The 23,970-nt window shown below is 37.2% G+C and overlaps 2 protein-coding genes across 2 annotated transcripts; both read left to right on the forward strand.

Annotated features, from left to right (window-relative positions):
• The first annotated feature begins 14,613 nt into the window (after window positions 1-14,613).
• On the forward strand, window positions 14,614-16,470 carry LOC110695386. The gene is made up of 2 exons (XM_021872624.1): window positions 14,614-14,653; window positions 15,179-16,470. Exons 1-2 carry the CDS (start codon window positions 14,614-14,616, stop codon window positions 16,468-16,470), a joined length of 1,332 nt encoding a protein of 443 aa, XP_021728316.1.
• Window positions 16,471-16,661: 191 nt separating this feature from the next.
• On the forward strand, window positions 16,662-18,197 carry LOC110695387 (ATP-dependent DNA helicase PIF1-like). The gene has a single exon (XM_021872625.1). It carries the CDS (start codon window positions 16,662-16,664, stop codon window positions 18,195-18,197), a length of 1,536 nt encoding a protein of 511 aa, XP_021728317.1.
• The last annotated feature ends 5,773 nt before the right edge of the window (window positions 18,198-23,970 follow it).

Consider the following 23,970-nt stretch of genomic DNA (forward strand, 5'->3'; position numbering starts at 1 on the left):
GGCAAGGGCCGATGTTCGAAGAGTCATCGGAGTCAGAGTCCGAGTCAGAGTCTTTCCCTTTAGAGTCTTCTAAGTCTTTAGCAATAACACCTCCCCTTCCTATTTCTTCTCCTAGGATAGTTAGTGATCCAGTCCCTGAGGACATATCACTCTTTGATGTAATGATCTCAGAGTATAATAATATTTCTCGTTCTCCTTACTGCTTGTGTTCTTCCCTAACCCAAGATGACGAGCATTGCTTAGCTAACGATAAAAAAGACAAAGAAATTATTAAAGTAATGGAAACACTCGAAAAGAAAACACCAGTAATTGAAGAGACTGAAACAGTTGACATCTCGAATGATTCAACTCATAAAAGAGAAGTTAAAATTGGACTAACGTTGAATAAACAAGAAAGAACCGATTTAATTAACTTACTTAAAGAATTCATTGATGTATTTGCTTGGTCATATGAAGATATGCCAGGAATTAACAGAGAAATAGCTCAACACACTATACCACTAGTCCCAGGAATGAAACCTGTAAAACAAAATTTGCGTCAAATGAAACCCGACGTAGCACTTAAAATAAAAGAAGAAGTTCAAAAACAAATAACTGCAGGTTTCATCAAGGTATCCAAATACCTCGAATGGGTCGCCAACGTCGTCCCAGTTCCAAAGAAAGACGGAAGGGTAAGGATGTGTGTCGACTGTCGAGATCTAAATAAGGCAAGTCCAAAGGACGACTTCCCTTTGCCACACATCGATATTCTGGTAGACAACACGGCAAATCACACGTTTCTCTCATTCATGGACGGATATGCAGGGTACAATCAGATTCTCATGGTAGAAGAAGACATGGAGAAAACGACCTTTATCACACCATGGGGCACTTACTGCTACACGGTAATGCCATTTGGGTTGAAAAACGTAGGTGCTACTTACCAACGTGCATCAACTGCCTTACTCCATGACATGATGCATAAAGAAGTCGAAGTATATGTCGACGACATGATTGTGAAATCAAAGGACCGTCCAGGCCATCAAGTAGCCTTAAGGAAATTTTTCGAAAGGTTAAGAAAAAATAATATGAGGTTGAATCCATCAAAATGTGCTTTTGGAGTCACCTCAGGCAAGCTCTTGGGATACGTCATAAACTCTAGAGGAATAGAGATAGATCCAACCAAGATTAAAGCAATCATGTCGATGCCACTGCCCAAGACCGAGAAACAGATTCGAGGATTTATTGGCCGGTTGCAATACATAAGTAGGTTCATATCAAAACTGACAACGATATGTGAACCAATCTTCAAAAATCTCAAGAAGAATGTACCAGTAATATGGGATGATGAGTGTCAAAAAGCCTTTGACAAGATCAAAGCCTATCTCGCAAATCCTCCCGTATTAGCGCCAGCACTTCCCGGAATACCTCTTAGGTTATACTTGACGGTTACCAAAGAGACAATGGGAGCCATGCTAGCACAAGAGGTAGAAAGCAAAGAGAATGCAATCTATTACCTAAGTAAGAAGATGCTCGAAGACAAAACACGCTATACACCGCTCGAGAAATTGTGCCTCGCTTTGGTGTGGGCCACTCAAGTATTTGTTCTTACCATTTTTGTAGTCTCCCGATTGGATCCACTCAAGTATTTGTTCGAGAAATCAACACTCAATGGACGTATTTCAAGATGGATAGTCAACTTAGCCCAGTTTGATGTACGGTTTATGCCACAAAAAGCTATTAAAGGATCTGTGGTGGCAGACTTTCCAATAGAAGACTTGACACCAATACAGGACAATGAATTTCCAGATGAAGATTTGATGGTCACTGAAGATGATACTTGGACCTTGTATTTCGACGGAGCCTCAAACCAAAAGGGATGTGGCGTCGGAGTGCTACTAGTATCACCTAAAGAAGAACACGTTCCAATCTCAATAAAGCTTGATTTCGACGTTACCAACAACGCTGATGAATATGAAGCATGCGTGGTAGGCCTTGAAACAGCCTTGGCATTGGGAGTAAAGAAGTTAAGGATATTCGGAGACTCTTCTTTGATTATCAATCAAATATCTAAAAGGTGGAAATTAAGGAGCAAAAGCCTAGCCCCTTACCAAACTTATCTGGAAACTCTTACCGATCAGTTAGAGAAGGTAGAATACACATATCTACCTAGAGAAGAAAACCAATTTGCTGATGCCTTGGAAAGATTAGCCTCAATGGTTAGGATTCCCACGGAAATTGAGCAAATGCCTCTAACTATCGAAAAAAGGCATAAACCAGCATATATACAGGCTATAGAAGACGACGTTTCAGTCCAAGACGAAGAAGAATAACAAGAAGAAGAACCATGGTACACAGACATACTCAACTATGTCACCAATGGAGAATACCCTCCTCATGCTGACAAAAGAGAAAAGCGAGCATTGAGACTTTTGGCTTCTCAATATGTACTCATAGACAACGAGCTACATAAAAGGGTACCTAAAGGTCGAGCTCTCCTATGTGTAGGAAAGGTGGATGTACAAAGAATAATGAGAATAGTTCACGAAGGAATCTGTGGAACTCATGTAAATGGTAAAATGTTAGTCCAGAAAATAATGCGAGAAGGGTATTATTGGACTACAATGAATAGGGATTGCCATCAATACGTGAAAAGATGCCCTAAGTGTCAAATTTATGCCAATTTACAACATGTCCCTCCATCTTTGCTCTACACCTACACATCGTCATGGCCATTCTCTACATGGGGAATTGACATAATTGGCAAAATCACACCCCCAGGGACAGGAGGCCACGAATTTATTCTAGTAGCAATTGATTACTTTACAAAGTGGGTCGAAGCGCAATCATACGCTAAACTCACTACAAAACATGTAGCACTCTTTATCGAGAGAAATATTATTTGTCGATATGGAGTCCCACATGAAATGATAAGTGACAATGGAACTCACTTTCAAGCCGAATGTGAAGAATTGCTACATAAATATGGTATCCAACATCATCATTCGTCTCCTTATAGACCTCAAGCAAACGGAGCAGTCGAAGCAGCTAATAAGAATCTAAAGACTATCATCGCGAAAATGACAGAAAATTATAAGGATTGGCCTGACAAACTCCACTTCGCACTGTGGGGTTATCGCACGTCAATCCGTACATCAACGGGAAATACATCATTTTCTTTGGTATATGGAATGGATGCCGTACAACCTGTCGAACTAGAAATACCATCTCTACGCATTGCGCTAGAGAGTAAACTTGATGAAGTTGAATGGACTAGGGCAAGATATGAAGAATTGATCCTACTCGACGAAAAACGACTAGAAGCTCTACATCACACTCAGTGTTATCAAACTCGTATGGCTAGAAATTTTAATAAGAAGGTCAAGACAAGAAATATCAAAGTAGGAGATTTGGTATTAAAAACACTAAGGAAAAATGTTTTAGACCCAAGGGGAAAATTTAGACCTAATTGGTCTAGCCCCTACATTGTCAAAACAATCTTGTCAGGTGGTGCAGCAAAACTAACTGTTATGGATGGCAATGAATTCTCAAACATGGCCAATCTTGACCAACTTAAAAAATACTACCCATAATTACTTGAGTAGGATACTCAAGAGAGCTACGTTCGGCCTGATTCCTTAGGAAAGGATACGTAGGCAACCCTTTACGGGTGCGGCCACTTTATTTTTCGACATCTCCGCGTTCCAGAATCAACTAAAAAGTCAACACAAAGTCGGCAAATTATTGGCGTCGAAGAACAGAGCCTAGCGCCAGCCAAAAGTCATCAGCGCCAGCCGATGGTATTGGCGCCTGGCGCCAGACCTCAATAGCTGGCGCCAAACCCCAATTAATGGCGCCAATTCGAAAATAAAATCTGGGCAAATTTCGGTGTTTTTTCGGAAAATTTTCGACTTCCGTACTCGAAGAACTTCTGGAAAATTATTTTGATTTTCATTGCTTTAATAAAATAAATTTAAAGTGAACAATTTAATTGAAAGCTGAAATTTCATATATAAAATAAAATTACATTATTGATGAAATTCAAATAAGGCTGAAATAAATTAACTTTAAATAAAATTAACAATCTAATAAATCTAAAGCTAAGCAATGTTTTAAATCTTTCTTTTCCTTTTTAGCTCTTTTCCAATTCTTTTCTGCTTCCTCCTCTTCATCCATTACTTTAGCTAGTAGGCATCCTTTAGAGAACCTGCATTCAATTTTGGAATAGATTGTCTCCCCTTCAGCTAGCACCCCATGCTTCTTTTTCACCCAAGCCTTTTTGTCCGTGGTGTTAGCTTTCCTTTTTCCTTTGTCTCTAGTAGTATTTTTCTTCCTAGGCATTGTAGGTGTTTTGAATTCAATTCTTGCACCTAAGCGTTCTTTGGCAGGTGTCACCCTGTCACCTAGACGATTCTTCACATCGGTTCTACCCTAATCAATCGAAGATTTCTTCAGCAACCACTTCTTTACATCATTAGGTAAAGAAGGGGGAACCTTTTGGGTAATCACTTCCCATAAAGGTCTAGCGCTCCAGTAAGCGTCGAATCTATCTACTTCTTGAGATACAGGGTACTCATAGGGAGGACGAAGATCCCCGGAAGGAATATTTTGAAGTAAGCCGTATTGTCTCTTTACCTTGCAATGATAATAATATGTTACGCGAGACAAGCTTAGAAGACGGCAAAAAGGTTGCTTGTTAACACCAACCATCCTTTCTATTTTCCACCATGGGATGACCCACTTGATAGCAAAATCACGTGATTCAAATACTTTTCTCCACCCATGACGCCCAATCTTAGGGATGCGCTTCTTTCTTCTCACGAAGCAATTGGGAGTATATTTTTCGATGTCATCCGGGGGGCTAATTAACCCTAGCCTCTCCATTAGCCACATCTGTAAAAAATTGCAATGCAAACAAAATTATTATTACAATACAAAAATATATTTTTTGATTTCTGTAATTAAAAATGTTATTTTTCTACCTGTAATAAAATTTGAGAACCGCGAAAAGGCGCTTTTGGGTCCCTTTTCAATTCATCGAGACTAATCATGGTCTCTCCAACTATTAATGGCATTGGATTCCTTCCTGATTCAATTTGTTCTAGTACAGTGGTGATAATTGATTGACCCTCATTATTTTTACCACTACTAAGACAAAATTGATTGAGCATGCACAATAAAAACGCCCTTCATCTATATATATGAAAGGATTCAGAAAGAGGTTTATCAAAATAATAGCGTGCGAATTCTTTTAAATTCACTATATTGCCATCTACTATTTTTGATAAATCCCTGTCCTTTAAATTAAAGAAGCGTTCGAAATCCTTATAGTAATATGCATCTACTCTAGGGATTACTACCAGGTCTATTGCAGGGAAGCCTAAGATAGCACCAAATTCCTCTAGCAAAGGGCTAATTTCATCATACCCTATTCTGAAACAATGCGTATCAATATTCCAAAATTCTAAAGCGATATGTATGAAGTCTAGGTCTAGATCTACCCCTTTGATGCCATAAATTCCCCCCAAGTGAAATAAATCTAATTTCTTTTTGTATCTAGCATTAAGGGATCGACACCATTCATGAGTGTATTGGGTGAATGTTTTAGTAGCTAAAGACATGATTATTATTTTTTCTTCTGAAGAAGAGAATAAATTTTTTCGCTAGAATTATGAAAAGAATCGGCTGAGCAGGGGGCTATTTATGCACAAGTTGCAAAGAATTTTAATCTAAATGAAATACGGAGTCAGCGTCAATTGGCGCCAAAACCCCGTCATTGGCGCCACCTTCCAGAGCTTGGCGCCACACGCTAATTGTAGCGCCTGGCGCCACGCGCCATAATGTGGCGCCAGCTGGCGCCAAGTCACCATGGCAGCCGCACGTGCTCAGTTTGCGTTTTTGATATTAAACTTGAGTCGGTCAATGACTTCATGGCCCCGTTTAATTTTCCTAAATATCTTTTCTATCTTTTTTCTTAATTAATTAAATATAGCAATTATTTTTAATTTATTTCTTTTTGGATTTTATTTTAATTTTTTTTAAAAAAACCGCATTTTTCCATTTTCTTTTTGGGGGAGAGAGTCGGATAATATCCTCCATCAATAATAAAAATGACGGAATTTTTGCGCCAAAATTGTTACCACACTTCTTTTGCACACACTAACATACACTAACATAATAATAAGCAATCAAATAAATTTACGATAACATAAAAATACAAATGCGTCTAAATAATGAGTCAAAGGCAAAGTTCTATAAAAAGTCAAAATAAAATATATATACAGAAACAGACTACGGCGCCGGAGGACGTAGGCCCATCATGCCATAAAACTGCGGCGTACGAGGAGTCACCTCTCCACCAGCTCCAACCTCAGCACCGACTCCAGTCTCCGTAGGAGGAGGAAGACTAAAGATAGGACCACTCCAGCAAGGATCAACCTGAGGCTGAGACAGTGGAGGTTGCTGCGATGACGAGCCAACCTCGTACATCCCACCACCTCTGAAAGCCGAGGTAGCCTCTCCTACCGGTGCAGCAGGAGCACCCTCAGAAGAAGATCCCGAGCCCTCAGCAACGTCGGCTTGAGCAGTCTCAGAGCGACTGCCTCTACCCCTTGACGAAGTACGATGACGTCTCGAGCTAGACCTCGCCAGATCTCTCCGCCCCTCAGGTCTCGTACGGGTGTGAGAAGTGATAGGCTGGCCCTGCAAAAAAAAAAAACAAAAAAAAAGGAGAGAATTAAATCAGAAACAAGGTAAAACTGAAGCCATAATGCAGAAATGATGAGTGAAAAAAGGTTACCTCTCGGACAACGTCGTCCCGACGACAGGTGGCCGCGTTCCTCATCCAGACGAGCTGGCTCCGAAAGGCATCTATGCATCGTGCCATAGCCGAAACCACCTCGTGTGAAAACTGTCAGAAAAATAAGTCAGTGAAAATGCATGATAAATGAACACAAAAAAATTCTGAATTAAAACTAGGCTTACACTAGTCTGGTGGCGAGGAATCGACCGCTCTACGAAGCGCTCGCCCTCGGGAGCCGGAGAAATCATCTCCTCGATCGGCCCGTATATCCCCTGGTAGTGAATGGACATACGGGGCGGCACGAACTCAGCAGGACCGTCCTGATAAAACAGGAAAAATCAGTAAAGTATTACTCAGGGGCTACTTAGCGAAAAATAAAATGCTAAGAATCTTACCCTCACATCCTCAGCCGGTACAGGGGCTGAAGCTAATAAAGGTAGTAGCTCCTCAGCGTAACAGCGCCCAAGGATCACATGGGACCGCTAGAGGGAACCAGCTCCCTCAGCCATGCTCGATAACCGTCCCTCGTCGAACATGTGACGTGGCGAAGGAGCAGGAACAACGAAGATATTAGAAGAGTGCTGTCTAGCAACTCTCTCTCCTAAATATAAGACCGCTCCGTAGGTCTCCAGAAAATAGCGACGCTCAGCAGAGTACTGTGCGGCTAATCCAGGGACTGTCCAACCGCCCCACGGTCGGTATACCACCTCAGGTCCCTATGAAAAGCACCAATCAGGCAAGAATATATCTAAAGCACCGCGGAAGAGCAAGATAAACATTAAAAGTCATACCGAGATGATCCAGCTCCGGAAACTTGCAGTAAACATGTCCACGTGGTGGCCACCCCAAGAGGCGCTCACCGGAAATCCCCTCGGCGATGGTCTCGCCGGCGCAACAGAAGGATAGTGCTCGTAGAACCAGATCTACAAAGAGTTAGAAGTGTGAATAAATGCTAACTAATATGTAGGGCTAAACTTTAAAGGGAATAATGTTTACCTCTACGACTTTCCAAACAGCAGATAAAGCAAGGTTCGTGCTAAAGGACCGATGACGACACGAGTCCCTCAGCGCACGAACGAAATCAGCATAGGCCAAACTGGCCCATTCATAAGTCCCGTTCCGCTGGAGATCACGGACATCAGGGAGGTAGTAAAGCAATGCCCTACTACCCTTGTCAGGAGAGAATGTCCCTGACAACAACATCAGCACAAAGATGCGCACGTGCTGCTCTCGGGTGGTCGCATCATCATCAAGAGCCGCTGCCAGCGTCGAGCGGCGAATCCCCCTAGCACTAAACTAAGTCGTCTCGACCTCAGCTCGGGCCCGAATAGCAATCGGCCCCAACAACTCCTCGACCTCTGAAGAAAAGACGTCGATCCCACCGTCGAACTGCAGTGGCACAGAAGTGAACTCCAGTCCTGTGATAAGACTGAAGTCTGTAGGGGTAACCATCATCTCGCCCCAGGGAAAATGGAAGGTGTTGGTGGTGTCCCAGAAGAACTCCACCAAAGCGCGCACTACGTGATGACCCCCGCTGGAGGCGACCATAGCCTCGGAGGTCTCAAACAGAGTAACTAGCCCGCAAGACTCCCATAGGAGTCTCGTCTCGAGGTCCCTGGCGATATGCATCCTATACAAATTGCCTAGACCGTCACAGCCAGAGCCGTGATGCCGTGTCCTCCCGGGATCGGTTCCCCGTCTCACCCTCTCCGAAATGTGGTGGACAGGGGCAAAGAACAGAGTCTGCTCGTCCCACTCCGAGAGCCGACCAAGCGAAGTGGACGATGTGGCGTCATCCTCCACGGGCTCATGCACCCGTCTAGTGTTTCGGGACCGTGAACCTGAGCCTCGTTGTCTAGCCATGCTACATTGTGCAGAATCATCATAAATTAAGGTTCTATAGTATCTAAGGCTCGCCTAGCTGCATGATACTATGTTCGCAAAAATAGAGTACGTAGTACTAAAACAGAGCACAAATTCAAATTGAGCATGACAACATTTTTCAAGCAATCAAACAATTTCTTGCAACACTATAGTGATTATTGTGACAAATTGAACAAGGATTGCTAGCAAAAACGTCAAGAACAAACCACATTGTTCTTCACGACCTTAAGAGGTCCAACAATGGCAGATTGCTCATTTCTTCACCAAATTGAGTCAAACAAGTCTCAGATTACTCCCAAGGAAATATATAAACATAAACAAGCAATTTCATGGCATAAAACTTAACAAACAAAGCAAATTGAGCATCATAGAATTCGAATTTTCATGAAATTCATGAATGTTCATGCAAAGAATTCGTAAAAACCGGTGTGAGTTTGAGGAAAACTTACATAGATAGGAAAAATAGATGAGAAGAGCTTTGATTCGCAATAAATTTGAGCGAATTCGGTTGAGAAACGAGCAAGCAATGAGAAATTGAAGTTTCAGACTTCTTTCGAGCAATTTCGCGACGAATAGAGCAGCAAACAAAGAAGAAACGAACATTTAAAGAAAACCTCGTGCTGGCGCCAGTCCCTAGGCATTGGCGTCAGAATCTAGGCTTGGCGCCTGGCGCTAACACCAGCGCCTGGCGCTAACACCAATAGTAGTGTAGTTGGATGGGGCTTGCAAAGACCTTTCCAACGATATATTATAAGCCCAATTCCGATGAATATTGAGGAAGTTATGGCCAATTTACTAAACTGGGCCCGGTTTGAGCTTTATGTACGGCCCAATGATCTAGGGGAGGGCCTAATATGATTTATCATTCCTAATGCAATTAGGAATGGTTTTAGTCTTCTAGAATCTTCTAGAAGGTTCTTTTCATTCCTAATTCAATTAGCATTGATAAGTTGACTTTGTTGACTTTTCAGAGTTTTAATCAAAATCAAATAGCATTTTCGAAGAAATTATATTATTTTATCTTCCAGTACGGTAAACTTATCGGATTTTTAAAAACGCGTTAAAATCAAGACTGGCGTCCAACCCCAGGCCTTGGCGCCTGGAACCAGGCTTGGCGCCAGGCGCTAGCCACTGGTGCCTAGCGCCAGCTAGCCAGGGTTGGCGCCAACCTTGTTTCCTGAGCGTCAGACTCTGTTTTGTTAAATTATCTTTTTTGGCTGATTTTCTCTATAAATATCGTATCAAAAACTCCGTTTTCATTCATCATCTACATCTATCATTCACCAATTCTCCTCAATAATTAATTCTTTAGCATTCTTTAATTCATTCAATTCTTTCTTTCTTTTTCATACAAAATTCCGCATTCACAAGATCTAGAAACACCTAGCCATATTCTAAGTTGCCTTCGTCCTAGACGTGAAAGGTTTAATTTCTAAGGGTTTGGTCCCAAATCTCTCTTTCAATCATTTAATTTAATTGCTTTGATTATTATTTTCCTTGAAGTTACTAACGTGTGTATTTTGTTATTAGAAAGAGGTACGAGGCATCAAAGTAAGTACTTTATTGATTTATTGATGTTATGATGTAGACATCATGTTTATATTGTTGTTATGATGTTCCTAGTATCATGTCTAGGTTATTTTTAATATTAAATATGATTGTTATGATGCTTCCTATGTTCTTCCTAATATTAATTCATGTTAGTATCATGTTAGGGTTAAAGATTTGATTTTTATTGCTTACTGACATGCTAGGGTTTGTTATTAATCTTGTTAGTATCATGCCTAGGATCTTGCTATTATTATTATGCTTTAATTTTAATATGAACATGAATATGATTATAATTGTTATAATTTATTATTATTTTGACGATGATTATTTTATAATTGTTATGATTATTTATTATGTTGCTTGATTATTTATTCTTTATTGCTTGATCACCTTTTTATGCTTGTTTAAAGGGAATTTGTACTTGTAATTATGTTTAATAAGATAATTAACAATCTTGTTAGGTTAACTTTGATTATATTTCAAGTGATCGCCAATAATAGATTTATTTGTGCATTAAATTCAACCAACATAGATAAACTGGTTTTGGGTTAACATATTGATTGCATGTTAATCAGAAAGCGCACATGAATACGAGCAAAATAAAGTAGAGGCCTATTATTAGGGCAATTTCAATCTCTTTTAGGTTGGATTTGTACCTTCATCCCCGAACCCTTATTTGGTTCATGACCTTATGGAGTTGACGATCTCTTGGATCGTTAAGGGGTGTAACCTTTACCTCGTGAACGGTTTATAAGTTCCTTAAAAACTTGTTGGCGACTCTTTTTCTCTATCTTCTTCCCTTTTGGACGCCACTGTACTTTAGTGTATGATCACAGTGGGGTTTAAGCTAGTGGGATTTTAAAGGCTTGAAATTATCCCCTACACCTAACAACTAATTCTTCTCTTCCATTGTACTTGTAGCTTTGTCATAGGGTATAATTGAGCGCAATCAGGTTGATCAAACGTGTTCTGAGTCTGCTGGTATGTTATTATATTAAGATTCATTGTTATTGTATTTTGTATTACGGGTAAAGTGTGATATTGGTTGTTGCTAGTTGCTAGCTTTGTTCTGCAATTGTATGCTATTACATAGAAATCTTTTTTAAGGCATGATAATTATAGTATACTGAATATCTTTGTCCCATGTGTTGATCAATATTTCTTATGTTTTCAGAGACATATTTATTAGCATACGAAAAAACTATACTAATTAGAGTTGATTAAGGCTGTGATATTGATGGAGAATATGGTATTAGTAATATGAGTTGGAATTTTAACATGATGCATGACCAGTATACCTTAGTTTATTGACCTTACTCAACTAAATACCTTAGAGGTAGGAAGAGTATTTTTGCTGTGCTTACTAGGTGCTGAAAAATCATCATAAACAAATCCCTATGGTTTATTATGTTACACAGGTTAAGGCGTCAATGACTGCAACAATTGCCATTCCTCTTCAGCCATTGCTGGAATAGAATACTGATTGCATAGGCCTTGAAAAATCGGTTTATGTGATTGATGATTTTACCTCAAACAAGGTTTCTGTTAGGATTAAGTTGAAAAATGGTCAGCAGACCTGTGTTTTCAATGGTGGGGGAGCAGGGAGCTTGAGGAAAGCATCTGAAAAGGCTGCAGAAAAGGCAATTCATGGCTTGATGGATTTTTATGATGTAACTGTTGATGATTTTACTGCTGATCGAATTCGAAATTACAGGAGATGTGCCACTTTATTCAGAATGAAGCACCGCTAGTTATGAGTTACAACTGGACATGGAACTGCGCCTGCCAATGAGTCTATTCCTGACTACGGATCTCACTTGCCTGTGTATACTGTTGCCATTGATTATAAAGCATACTTAAAAATCATGTTGGCACGCACCGGTGCTGCTATGACTCCAATTGTAACTGTTGAATTCAGTGGTGAGTAGTACTTTGCTTGGACTGTGGTAACTTTCTACCCAAGTGAAGATTTACCTGAATGCATATTTGGTGATGTACGTCCTGAACGAGGCTGCAGAGCAGAGTGTGGCTAAGAAAGTGACATATTTGCTGTTTTACAACTACAATTTCAATATAGTTGATGCAAATTTTGGTCGCCATTCTATAAAGTGTGCCCTTTCCATTCTTGAGAAAGAGAAGACATTGACTGATGAGGTGTGCAAACAACAAACTGGAGTTTAGGGTGAAGTGTTATCTGTTGTTACTGAGGATCTGTGTGTCACTCCTGATGGTAAAGAAGCAAGTATGTATCCCTGCTCAAATTGTTGTTCCACGCCCTCCTAAGAAGCGTGTGTCACGACCATCATTTGGAGCTCCTTCCACTTTTGCTACTGGGTCTGGAAAGGCTATGCAGAGTATTCTTGGGGAGCTTGAGACTGTTTTTAAGCGTAGGAAAATTGGGTAGATGGCTGGATGTTGAATAGCTAGGCACTTTTTGGGCATGCAGTGTGGTTTTAGCTTACTCAATAATCTCTGCTTGGTTATGGAGATTTATTTTGACCTTAGCTTTGGATGGCGTCTATCTCATGCGTTTTGGCTAGTTGTTGATGCTCACTGGTGATCAATGAAGAATATTAGCTGCACCAATGTATTTCTATTAGGACTTTTTAATTTCCTAGCAAAAATGGAACTACTTTGTGCTATAGTATGTAATTAAATATTATGAGTATGTGTGCTGCAAATCTATGCTTAGATTTTGCAGTATGAATATTCTAATGTAATACTAAACTCTGCCTTTTGTAATGCCATTGTGATTGGAATGACAACATCTTGCCATTAAATTAAAATCAATGAATATGTTTCTTTATTTTACCGAGTATAAAAGGTGTCATCTTACATTTTGCTTCTGTATTAGCGTGCTAAAACTATAACTACAATCCTTTGGGCTGTGAGCGTTTACAGGGTTTCATCAGATAATGCGTACTATACTGCAACAAAGGCGTGGGCTATACTACATGTCAAAGAGAATGAATTGATAGATGCTTTCATGCCAAGTCTAAAACATGGGTTCTAATTTGTACACTTGCCTTTTAGTAATCAATTTATGGATACATTCAATGCCTTTATATGCATGTGTTAGTTTACAATTAGCACGCATACTCATAATATAGATAGGATGATTATATAACTTTAGTTTGTAATGCCAAATTACTTGTTGCAGAATCGAAGACTAGGTCATGCAAATCAGTGAAGCGTAAAGCTAAGGATGCAGAATCTCCTATTATTGCAAAGGCATCTGTGATTGTGGTGCAATACCTGCCAAGTTTGCCTGCAGTAACCACACGTAAATCAAAACGTGCTGAAGCTTATACTGATGTTGGTACACGTTCTGTTAGACCAAGTTCTGCACAGTATAACACCAAGCGTTTAAAGGGTAGAAGCTCGAATTAATTTGAGTGACCTTGATTGTGCCACAACTAGCATTCCTAGGACTTCAAAAGATCCTTAAACACGTGGCAAAAGAACAAAATAGAAAAATGAAGGTATTCACACAATTTTTACTTCCCTTTAACTGCCATGATTAGTTTCAATGATTAGTTTCAATTACTGTTCATATATTTTACTTATGTATCAGTTGAAGTTGTTGCCTTGATATGTGATAGAGAAGTTCCCACTGAAGCTCTTAAGCTACCTGCTCCTACTTTTTGTTCCAAGTGTTATGCAAAAAGGTTTGCCTATGAGCCACTGTTCTTTTGTTGTCGGAATGGTGGTGTCCAGCTGGCTGAAAATCCATGGCCACCACAGTTGATTTGGCTTTTTACTTCTAAGGATAAATTAAGTGATCATTTTTGAGAATATTGTCGCATGTATAATAATCTGTTTGCATTTACTTCCTTGGGGGGATCCGTTAAAGCTGATACTAAGAAAGGAATATATGTATTCAAGCTGCACGGTCAGATATATCATAATCTTCCTGACTTATTACCTCATGATACACGCCCGAAGTATCTGCAGATGTATTTTTATGATGCAGAGCACGAGATCAATAATCGAACATCTACTTTTCCACAAGTGCAGCAAGAAATAGTTCAGCTCCTTATGCTCAATTTTTCCGTTCACTAAGGGATATTCCTGTTGTCGAAAGCATTGAAATTCATTTGAACCGGAATCCAGTTCTTGACCAAAGAGTCTACAATGCACCAACTGCAAATGAGGTGGCTGTGATATCGTTAGAAGAAACATCGTCTAGTGAATATAGCACTCCTCATATTGTTGCTTGAGGTCGAAAGGAGACAGATAAACCTCATCGAATTAAGCATTATTATGGGTGCTATGATCCTCTTCAATATCCCTTGTTGTATCCACATGGAGACAGTGGATGGCACGAGGGTCTAGAAAAAATAAATAGAACTACCATTAGCAAACAGTTGTAGGAAGAAGTTTGCTCTCTAGAGTCAATGAACAGTGTGGAGGATTTACTGGCTGAGGAAGAAGCAAGTGAGTCATTATTTTCTATTTTTTGTACTTCTTTTTGGCTTAATCAGTGTTTATTTACTTATGTTACTATATGAAGTATAAATACTCTTTGCAGCCAGCTAATGAGTTTTCCATTAGGAATATCTATGTCTTATGCTATACTATCTTTTTATATAACTCTCATTCATGGGATTATTAGTTAACAAGCATATTTTGTTGTGATTGTTAATTTTATATTTTATATATATAATACAGATGTATCTAATGGAAAGCGGGAAAAAGTGCAGAAGATTTCTTGTAAAGAGTATTATGCATATAAGTGGCAAATAAGACAAGGAAACTATTTGCTGCGTGCTGCATGATTGCTACAACAATATATAGTTGACATGTATGTAAAGCTAGAGAACACAAGACTGGATTTTTTTTGTTAAAATCAGGCTGCCATTCGTGCTGATCTTTATTAGGGAATTCTTGATTGTTTTGAAAGCGGAGAAAACAATTATGCAAATGTGGGTCATTATGTCATATTACCCCCTTCTTTTTTAGGTGGTCCTAGAGATTTACGGAGTAGATACTTGAACGCAATAACTTTGGTGCAGCGGTTTGGAAAACCAGATTTGTTTATAACTATTACATGCAATCCTAATTGGCCAGAGATCAAACAAGAACTTGCTCCTGCAGAGCTTGCCCAAAATAGGCCAGATTTAATTGCAAGGATTTTCCATGCAAATTTAATTGCTCTTAAGAAGCAAATCATGGAGGAGAAATTTTTTGGAGAGGTTGCTGCATTGATATATGTTGTTGAGTTTCAAAAACGTGGCCTTCCTCATGCTCATATTTTATTAATATTGGCTCCCGGTTATAAGATTAAAGATGCAGCAGCTTTTGATAAGTTTGTAACTGCAGAGATCCCCTCAACACAAAATCCTCACTTAAGGCAAGATGTGTTGTCTCACATGATGCATGGCCCTTGTGGGAAGGCAAATCCTGAATGCTCGTGTATGAAACACAAAGGCCGATTGGGTGTTTGTAAGTATGGATATCCAAAACCATATGTAGCTGAGACAATTAGCCATGAGGATGGGTATCCTATGTATAGAAGACGCGATACTGGGGAAACAGTAATGATTCAAAGGAAGCCTATGGATAACAGGTGGGTCATTCCATATAATCCGCATTTGTTAGCACTTTATGATTGTCACGTGAATGTTGAAGTGTCTTCTACAATTCGGGCTGTAAAATATCTTTACAAGTATGTCTACAAGGGGCATGATCGTATTTCTTTTAATGTTTCTTCTGTGGATAATCCAAAACCCAGAGATGAAATAGGGAAGTTCCAATCAGGGCGTTGGGTTTCTCCTTGTGAAGCTGCATGGCGTCTGTTCAGTGTTGGACTCTTTGAAATGATACCACCAGTATTGCCTCTTCAAATCCATCTTCCTAATTTGCACACTGTTCAATTTAGGCCAGGTGAAAGTCTAGAATCTGTTGTGAACGACAGCAAAAGGCAAAAAACTGCTCTGACAGAGTTCTATGCAATGAATGCTGCAAATCCAGATGGTCCGCAATATTTGTATTCAGAATTCTCAGAGCATTTTGTTTGGACAGCATCTGCAAAGACTTGGACTAAGCGTGAGACTAAAAAAAAGGTTATTGGTAGGATGGCCTTTGTATCCCCATCTGAAGGTGAACGCTATTATCTGCGCCTTTTGCTTGCAAATGTTCGTGGACCTAAGTCTTTTCAAGATCTAAGGACTGTTAATGGCTACATTCATGCAACTTACCAAGAAGTTGCTGTCAAGCTTGGTCTTGTAGTTGAAGATGATGCTGCGGACTAATGTATGTCAGAGGCTTCTGAAACTCATATGTCTAGGGCTTTAAGACGTCTATTTGCAACTATACTCATTTTTTGCAATCCTTGCAAAAATTCTACCCTCATCTTTTTGAAGATTTTGCAAGTAATCTTTCAAACCATGCTGATAAGGTTCTATAGTTAACAATTCGTTATGTGGAGCAGTTTTTAGAGGAAATGGGAAAAACTTTGGATGAATTTGGGCTGGATCGTCTAATCCATGAGACAAATGATGAAATCAGAAGGACTCGGGATATTGTTGATGCCTTAGATGCACCAATACCTGATGTGTACAAGCAAGCATGCTTAAGCCTCAATCCAAAACAACAAGATGCTTTTGACTCCATTATGGAACATGTTACGACAGGACAACCAGGTGCATTTTTTGTTGACGGGCCTGGGGGAACAGGAAAAACTTACCTATATTGTGCGCTTTATGCAGCCACAAGGGCAATGGGTAAAATTGTGCTCCCTACTGCTACATCAGGCATAACAGAATCCAATATAGTCATTGGAAGAACAACACATTCCCGATTTAAGATTCCAATCGATCTTGCTGTTTCAACCTCTTGTTCTGTTCCTAAACAAATTAGCCTAGCTGCTTTGCTAAAAGAAACATGTTTAATAATTTGGGATGAAGCTTCAATGGCAAAAAAGGAGAATATTGAAGCTGCGGATATTCTTTTGCGTGATTTGTGTTCACCATCTTTACCTTTTGGTGGGAAAGTCATTGTTTTCGGAGGAGATTTTAGGCAAGTATTGCCTGTCGTGCCCAGGAAGTCACAAAGTGAAGCCATGGAAGCAAGTTTAGTTTCTTCCTCTCTATGGAACCAGTTTAAGAGATTCAGGCTCACTGACAATATGAGGGAAAGGACAGATAGCCAATTTGCTGATTTTTTGCTTGCCATGGGCAATGGTCAGCTGCAGACTGCAGAAATTGAACAGATTCAGGTGCCTGGGCATATAATAGTGCCCTATGATGAATCTAATGTTGCTGTAGATAGTCTTACTGATTTTGTTTTCCTAGAGATAAAAATGACAGCCTCTAATGAAGGCATGTTTGTTGATAGAGCAATCTTGACTCCTCTCAATGCTGCTGTAGATGACATAAACTCTACCCTAATTGATGAGTTCCCTGGAGAATCTGTTTGTTATAAAAGCTATGATTTATTGCTTGATGATACAGGAAATGTTTATCCAACGGAGTTCTTAAATACTCTTTCTCCTGGCGGTATGAGTCCACATGAATTAGTGCTAAAGGAAAATTGTCCTGTTATCTTACTAAGAAACCTTGCTCCTGCATCAGGTCTTTGCAATGTCACTCGTATGCTATGTAAGAATTTTTACCCTAATATAATTGAGTGTGCCATAATAACTGGCCATCATGCAGGAGAGCATGTTTTCATCCCACGAATAAATCTGCGGCCATCTGAGACACTTCACTATCCATTCAAGTTTCAAAGAAAACAGTTTCCTATTAAGCTTAGCTTTACTATGACCATCAATAAGGCTCAAGGACAAACTCTATCACAGGTTGGCCTCTATCTAAACACCCCTTGTTTCTCACATGGGCAACTATACGTAGGTCTATCCAGGGCTCAAACATCGGCTCAAATTAAAGTTTTATCTAAGCCTACAACAGATCAGGTTTCAACAACAACGGTCAGAAATGTTGTATCCTTCAGCATTCTTGAAAAGGCAGACATCATCTAGGAACAAGCTGCATATAGGCATGTTATACACTCACTTCTTCCTTCACACTTGTGTAACCATGTTCGTTAATATTCAAATTACAGATCTAATGACCATATTTTTTTGTTTTAGTGGCAGGTTCCAGAAGATTTTGAAATTTGACTTGGATATTTACAAGCTAAAATTTGCCTACAATATAATGAATACTCTGCAATTAACCTATGGTTTGAGAAATACTCAAATCAAAGCTTAGCCTTTGGGTATTTTGAAGCTTCTGAATTTTGGTTTTCATAGTGTGGAAGATTCTGAATATTGGCTTGGATTTATTTCTGCAAATACAGCAAAATTCTTCCTAAATATAACTTATACATGTTGGTAAGCGTGTGGCTATGAATGCTATTACTATTTATAGACTAAACTATATTATTTCCTCAATGAATTTAACATATTTTCAAATTACACTGTTTGCAGCTAGAGATGCAATGAATATTGTGCTTATCACACATTCCTTAAGTGAAATTCAACACAAGATGGTTACCAAGCATGAGTTGGCAACAATGGACAAATTACAAAGCCTTAATGACTATCATCTTTAAGACATGGCAATAGCAAAATGACTCAGTGATTAAAAGTCTGTTTGAAGCCAAACCATAAGCAATATTTCAAGAATAGCGCCGTATAAAAATGATTAATGATCAACTATCTGTTTCATTTTATTAGCAACTCAGCTATTATACTAAATAAAATTATGTATAACCTCTAATATCTAGGCATTTGTATAAACTAATTAATTTTCAAATTCTAAGCACTAGACATTTTATTAGCAGCACAGGACAACCCTTAACGTTTGCAGAATCCTTAAATTAAGTACAAGACTCATTAGCAAATGATTCGATGGAACAGAACATGTTTTTCTTTTGATATTATCCCCTCATTTTTGCTCATTCCTAAAATGCCACTTCATTTTGACAACACCATAAATGAAATAACTCAAATCTAAATTGGTCACTCATAAGTATCACAATGTGATTACTCCAAATTTATACATAATGAATTGATCACTCCTAGGTGAAAATGAAATAGAACATTCCAAATTTGATCACACTATCATATATCATAAACAACTAACAATCTAATATATGGAATACTAGAGGCTAAGAGAATACCCAAAATGTTATCATTTCATATATGGAATACATGTATTCAACACATTACAAAAGGTGTATTGCAAATAAAAGAGAAGCCATTACATTTTCTATTAACCACCCATCATGTACAAAATTAAGATTAAGCATAATCAACCTTAGATATCAGCATCATAAATTCTACCCAAATGATCAATGGAGTTCCTATCATTATCAAAGTCATAATCTGATTCCTCGGAAAGCTGTACCGGAGAATCAGGCTCATACCATCTCTTAATTCTCCTAGCTTTCTCCTTCCTCCTCTCTAAAATTTGCTTTTCCTTTGCTCTTTCCTTTCTCTTTCTTAGTTCTTCCTCCCTTTCTCTTACTCTTTCAACCATCTTCTCTCTTGCTTCTTCTTCTCTGAGCACTTGATCAAGATCATCCTTGTGACTCAGGAGCTCCTTCAACATTTGTTCCATTCCAATTCGCACTTGGTGAAGGTACAACACATACCATTCACATTCTTCCAGCAATTCCTTCCTCCTTGCTTTATCATTCTTCGTATCCTTCAACCTCATTTTAATGTCTGAGCAATTTTCTACCATTTTGTTATACCCTTGCGCTGATTTTCGCAATGTGAAAAGCATCTTAATCACATAAAAATGAAAATTCACTACCGCTCTGAGCCTACGATCATCTGCACTTTCTTGTCTACAATTAGATGAGGAACCTTTTGCCATTGAATCTATATTTAGGAATCAAAATAAAAACTTTAGTCTAAGAATTCTAGGGTTTATAAATTGTAATGAAGAGTGTCAGGAATTACAGAGAAAGAAGAGTTGAAACACGTCTAATCTGAAGAAAGCTCTTCAAATTCTACTTCAACTGTAGCAAAGCAGAGAATATGAATAGTTGTCATGCACCTTTGTATTTAGACTATAAGCTATGTATTACATGCATATTTAAATTATTAAATTAAAATAAAAAACACGTAAATAAAGTGCAACTTATTATCATACGATTAATGATTAATTTTTTTAAAATAAAAAAATCCAATGTTAAAAACGGTTAATTTTACATTTTAAAGAAATATCATACGAAAATTTATTCGTCTACAGAAAAAATCACACATAGTTTTGAGAAACAAGAATATACTTATCGATAAGCCTTACACAAAATATACATGTCCAAATTAAGATTAAGTGATTCATTTATAACTACAGTTGACACGAGCAGGACCAAAAAGCAGACATGTTATATTTAGGTTGAAATTTCCCAGTGAAAATTCACACACGTAACTCAATCATATAAATGCGCATTTATTTTGTTTATGATATTTAATTCGTTTAAACGAATTCGGCTTAAGAATTTTCAACTTGTTGTTTTGATCTAGGATTTTCAATACATTGATTTGGCTTAAGTAATTTTGACATGCTTATTCGACCTCACGATCTACATTGCTAGGATTAATTTCCAACGCGCTTAACATTCACAAGAATATAATTTCAAATCGACACAACAAGACCAATTTTATAGCCCTAATTTATATATTTATTTACTATTTAAAAGTGAAATTGATATTTCATAAACATACATAATATAAGCATACAAGAATCCTTAAAGTAGGGTAATTTTAATATTGTAAATGTACCTTCCTCACTTTGTATTAAATGCTTGTGCCACACAATCTAAGTTCATGTTTTTTATTCTTTCATATAAAATATAAGGCATTAAAATGTGGAAAAAAAAGATTGATTAGGATTCATTGATTCGTAAGCAAAAAAGTATGACAATAGTCATACAAACATAAATCATAAGGAAAAACAAAAATCCTCAAAATAGGGGATTTAAACATTGTAAAAATAACCTACTCATTTTTCATTTAATACTTGTAGTACACAATCTTAACCTATTATTGAATTGCTATATCAAAAAATATTAAACATTGTAAAAATAACCTAGTCATTTTGCATTTAATGCTTGTAGTACACAAGCTTAACCTATTATTGAATTGCTATATCAAAAAATATGAAAAATTAAAATTTAACATATTTTATAACGCTAGACAATGATTTAACATTGAATCATTAAACTGGACAACGATTTAACATATTTTATAATGCTAGACAATGATTACAATTAATCTTAATCTCTTACTCATACCACCGAATGCTTGTAGTACACAATCTTAACCTATTATTGTATTCCTATATCAAAAAATATAGCATTATATGTACCATGAATATGAAACATTGAAATTTAACATGTTTTATAATGCTAGACAATGATTTAAAATTGAATCATTAAAATGATTAGAATTAATCTTAACCTCTTACTCATGTAAACTAGCACTAAAATAAATCCATCACAATAGCCATGCATAAAGATATAGAAAAACAAATATCCTTAAAATAGGGGATTCTAACATTGTAGATTTATGTACTCACTTTGCATTAAATGCTTATACTATACAATCTTACCACATTTTTGACCTAAAAGCACTTATAATATTGTATATATCATAGATGATCAACATATAGAATTTAACTTGTATTATATTATCTAATTTAATTTTAAATACCTCAATTCCAACTTCATATATTATCTAATATCTTTTATAACCTCGAATTTAATTTCAAATACCTCAATTACTACTTCATATATTATCTAATTCACTTTTGTAAATTTAAAAAGGGGTATAGATTACATAAAGGAACAACACATCATAAACCATGAAAATTGAACAACAATCTATGCATTATCTTAATATGTATAATTTTATCTCAATTTTAGACCTTAGGATAAAATGATAATTTCTTTTTTTTTTTTACAAAAAAAAGAATTCTCATAATGGGAATTTGGAGAAAGTATACTCTACAATAAAAATAGTACATTCTTATGAGTCTATACAAAATAAATTTCATCATTTGCATTTAATGCTTATCATAATAAATTAGAAAGTGAAATAGGAAACTAAAATTTACACACTGATGATGAATCTATAATTTAAAGTATAAATACATCTGTAGACACCCATTTGTGTCTCCCCAAAACCAAAGCCAGTGATGAGTACCTTTCACGTCGAATCATAATCGAATGAAACGAAAGTGTGGAAGGACTAGTGTTGCGGAAAGTTTTTATTTCTTTTCTTTTCTCTCTGTTTTTGAAAACTTTATTTTGAGAAAACAGCCAATCCAGTTTGTTTGGTCCATGATATGGGTCCAATAGTAGTGTGGTTGGATGGGGCTTGCAAAGACCTTTCCAACGATATATTATAAGCCCAATTTCGATGAATATTGAGGAAGTTATGGCCAATTTACTAAACTGGGCCCGGTTTGAGCTTTATGTACGGCCCAATGATCTAGGGGAGGGCCTAATATGATTTATCATTTCTAATGCAATTAGGAATGGTTTTGGTCTTCTAGAATCTTCTAGAATGTTCTTTTCATTCCCAATTCAATTAGCATTGATAAGTTGACTTTGTTGACTTTTCAGAATTTTAATCAAAATCAAATAGCATTTTCGAAGAAATTATATTATTTTATCTTTCAGTACGGTAAACTTATCGGATTTTCAAAAACGCGTTAGAATCAAGACTGGCGCCCAACCCCAGGCCTTGGCGCCTGGAACTAGGCTTGGCGCCAGCTAGCCAGGGTTGGCGCCAACCTTGTTTCCTGAGCGTCAGACTCTGTTTTGTTAAATTATCTTTTTTGGCTGATTTTCTCTATAAATATCGTATCAAAAACTCTGTTTTCATTCATCATCTACATCTATCATTCACCAATTCTTCTTAATAATTAATTCTTTAGCATTCTTTAATTCATTCAATTCTTTCTTTCTTTTTCATACAAAATTCCGCATTTACAAGATCTAGAAACACCTAGCCATATTCTAAGTTGCCTTTGTCCTAGACGTGAAAGGTTTAATTTCTGAGGGTTTGGTCCAAATCTCTCTTTTAATCATTTAATTTAATTGCTTTGATTATTATTTTCCTTGAAGTTACTAACGTGTGTATTTTGTTATTAGGAAGAGGTACGAGGCATCAAAGTAAGTACTTTAATTGATTTATTGATGTTATGATGTAGATATCATGTTTATATTGTTGTTATGATGTTCCTAGTATCATGTCTAGGTTATTTTTAATATTAAATATGATTGTTATGATGCTTCCTATGTTCTTCCTAATATTAATTCATGTTAGTATCATGTTAGGGCTAAAGATTTGATTTTTATTGCTTAGTGACATGCTAGGGTTTGTTATTAATCTTGTTAGTATCATGCCTAGGATCTTGCTATTTTTATTATGCTTTAACATTAACATGATTATGATTATAATCGTTACAATTGATGAATATTATTATTATTGTTATTATTATGATGATGATTATTCAATTTATGATGATTATGAATATTATTATTATTATTATTATTATTATTATTATTATTATTATTATTATTATTATTATTTTTAAAACGATTATAATTATTGTTATGATTATTATTATGTTGCTTGATACATTATTTATTCTTTATTTCTTGATCACCTTTTTATGCAAGTTTAAAGGGAATTTGTACTTGTAATCATGCTTAATAAGATAATTAATAATCTTGTTAGGTTAACTTTGATTATAATTCAAGTGATCGCCAATAATAGATTTATTTGTGCA

The sequence above is a fragment of the Chenopodium quinoa genome, unplaced genomic scaffold, assembly GCF_001683475.1.
Source record: "Chenopodium quinoa cultivar QQ74 unplaced genomic scaffold, ASM168347v1, whole genome shotgun sequence".
Classification (NCBI taxonomy): domain Eukaryota; kingdom Viridiplantae; phylum Streptophyta; class Magnoliopsida; order Caryophyllales; family Amaranthaceae; genus Chenopodium; species Chenopodium quinoa.

Coding starts and splice junctions, on each gene's coding strand:
- LOC110695386 (XM_021872624.1), top strand. CDS start 14,614: ATGAACAGTGTGGAGGATTTACTGGCTGAGGAAGAAGCAA. Junction 14,654..15,178: donor ACTGGCTGAGGAAGAAGCAA/GTGAGTCATTAT, acceptor CTTCTTTTTTAG/GTGGTCCTAGAGATTTACGG.
- LOC110695387 (XM_021872625.1), top strand. CDS start 16,662: ATGGGAAAAACTTTGGATGAATTTGGGCTGGATCGTCTAATCCATGAG.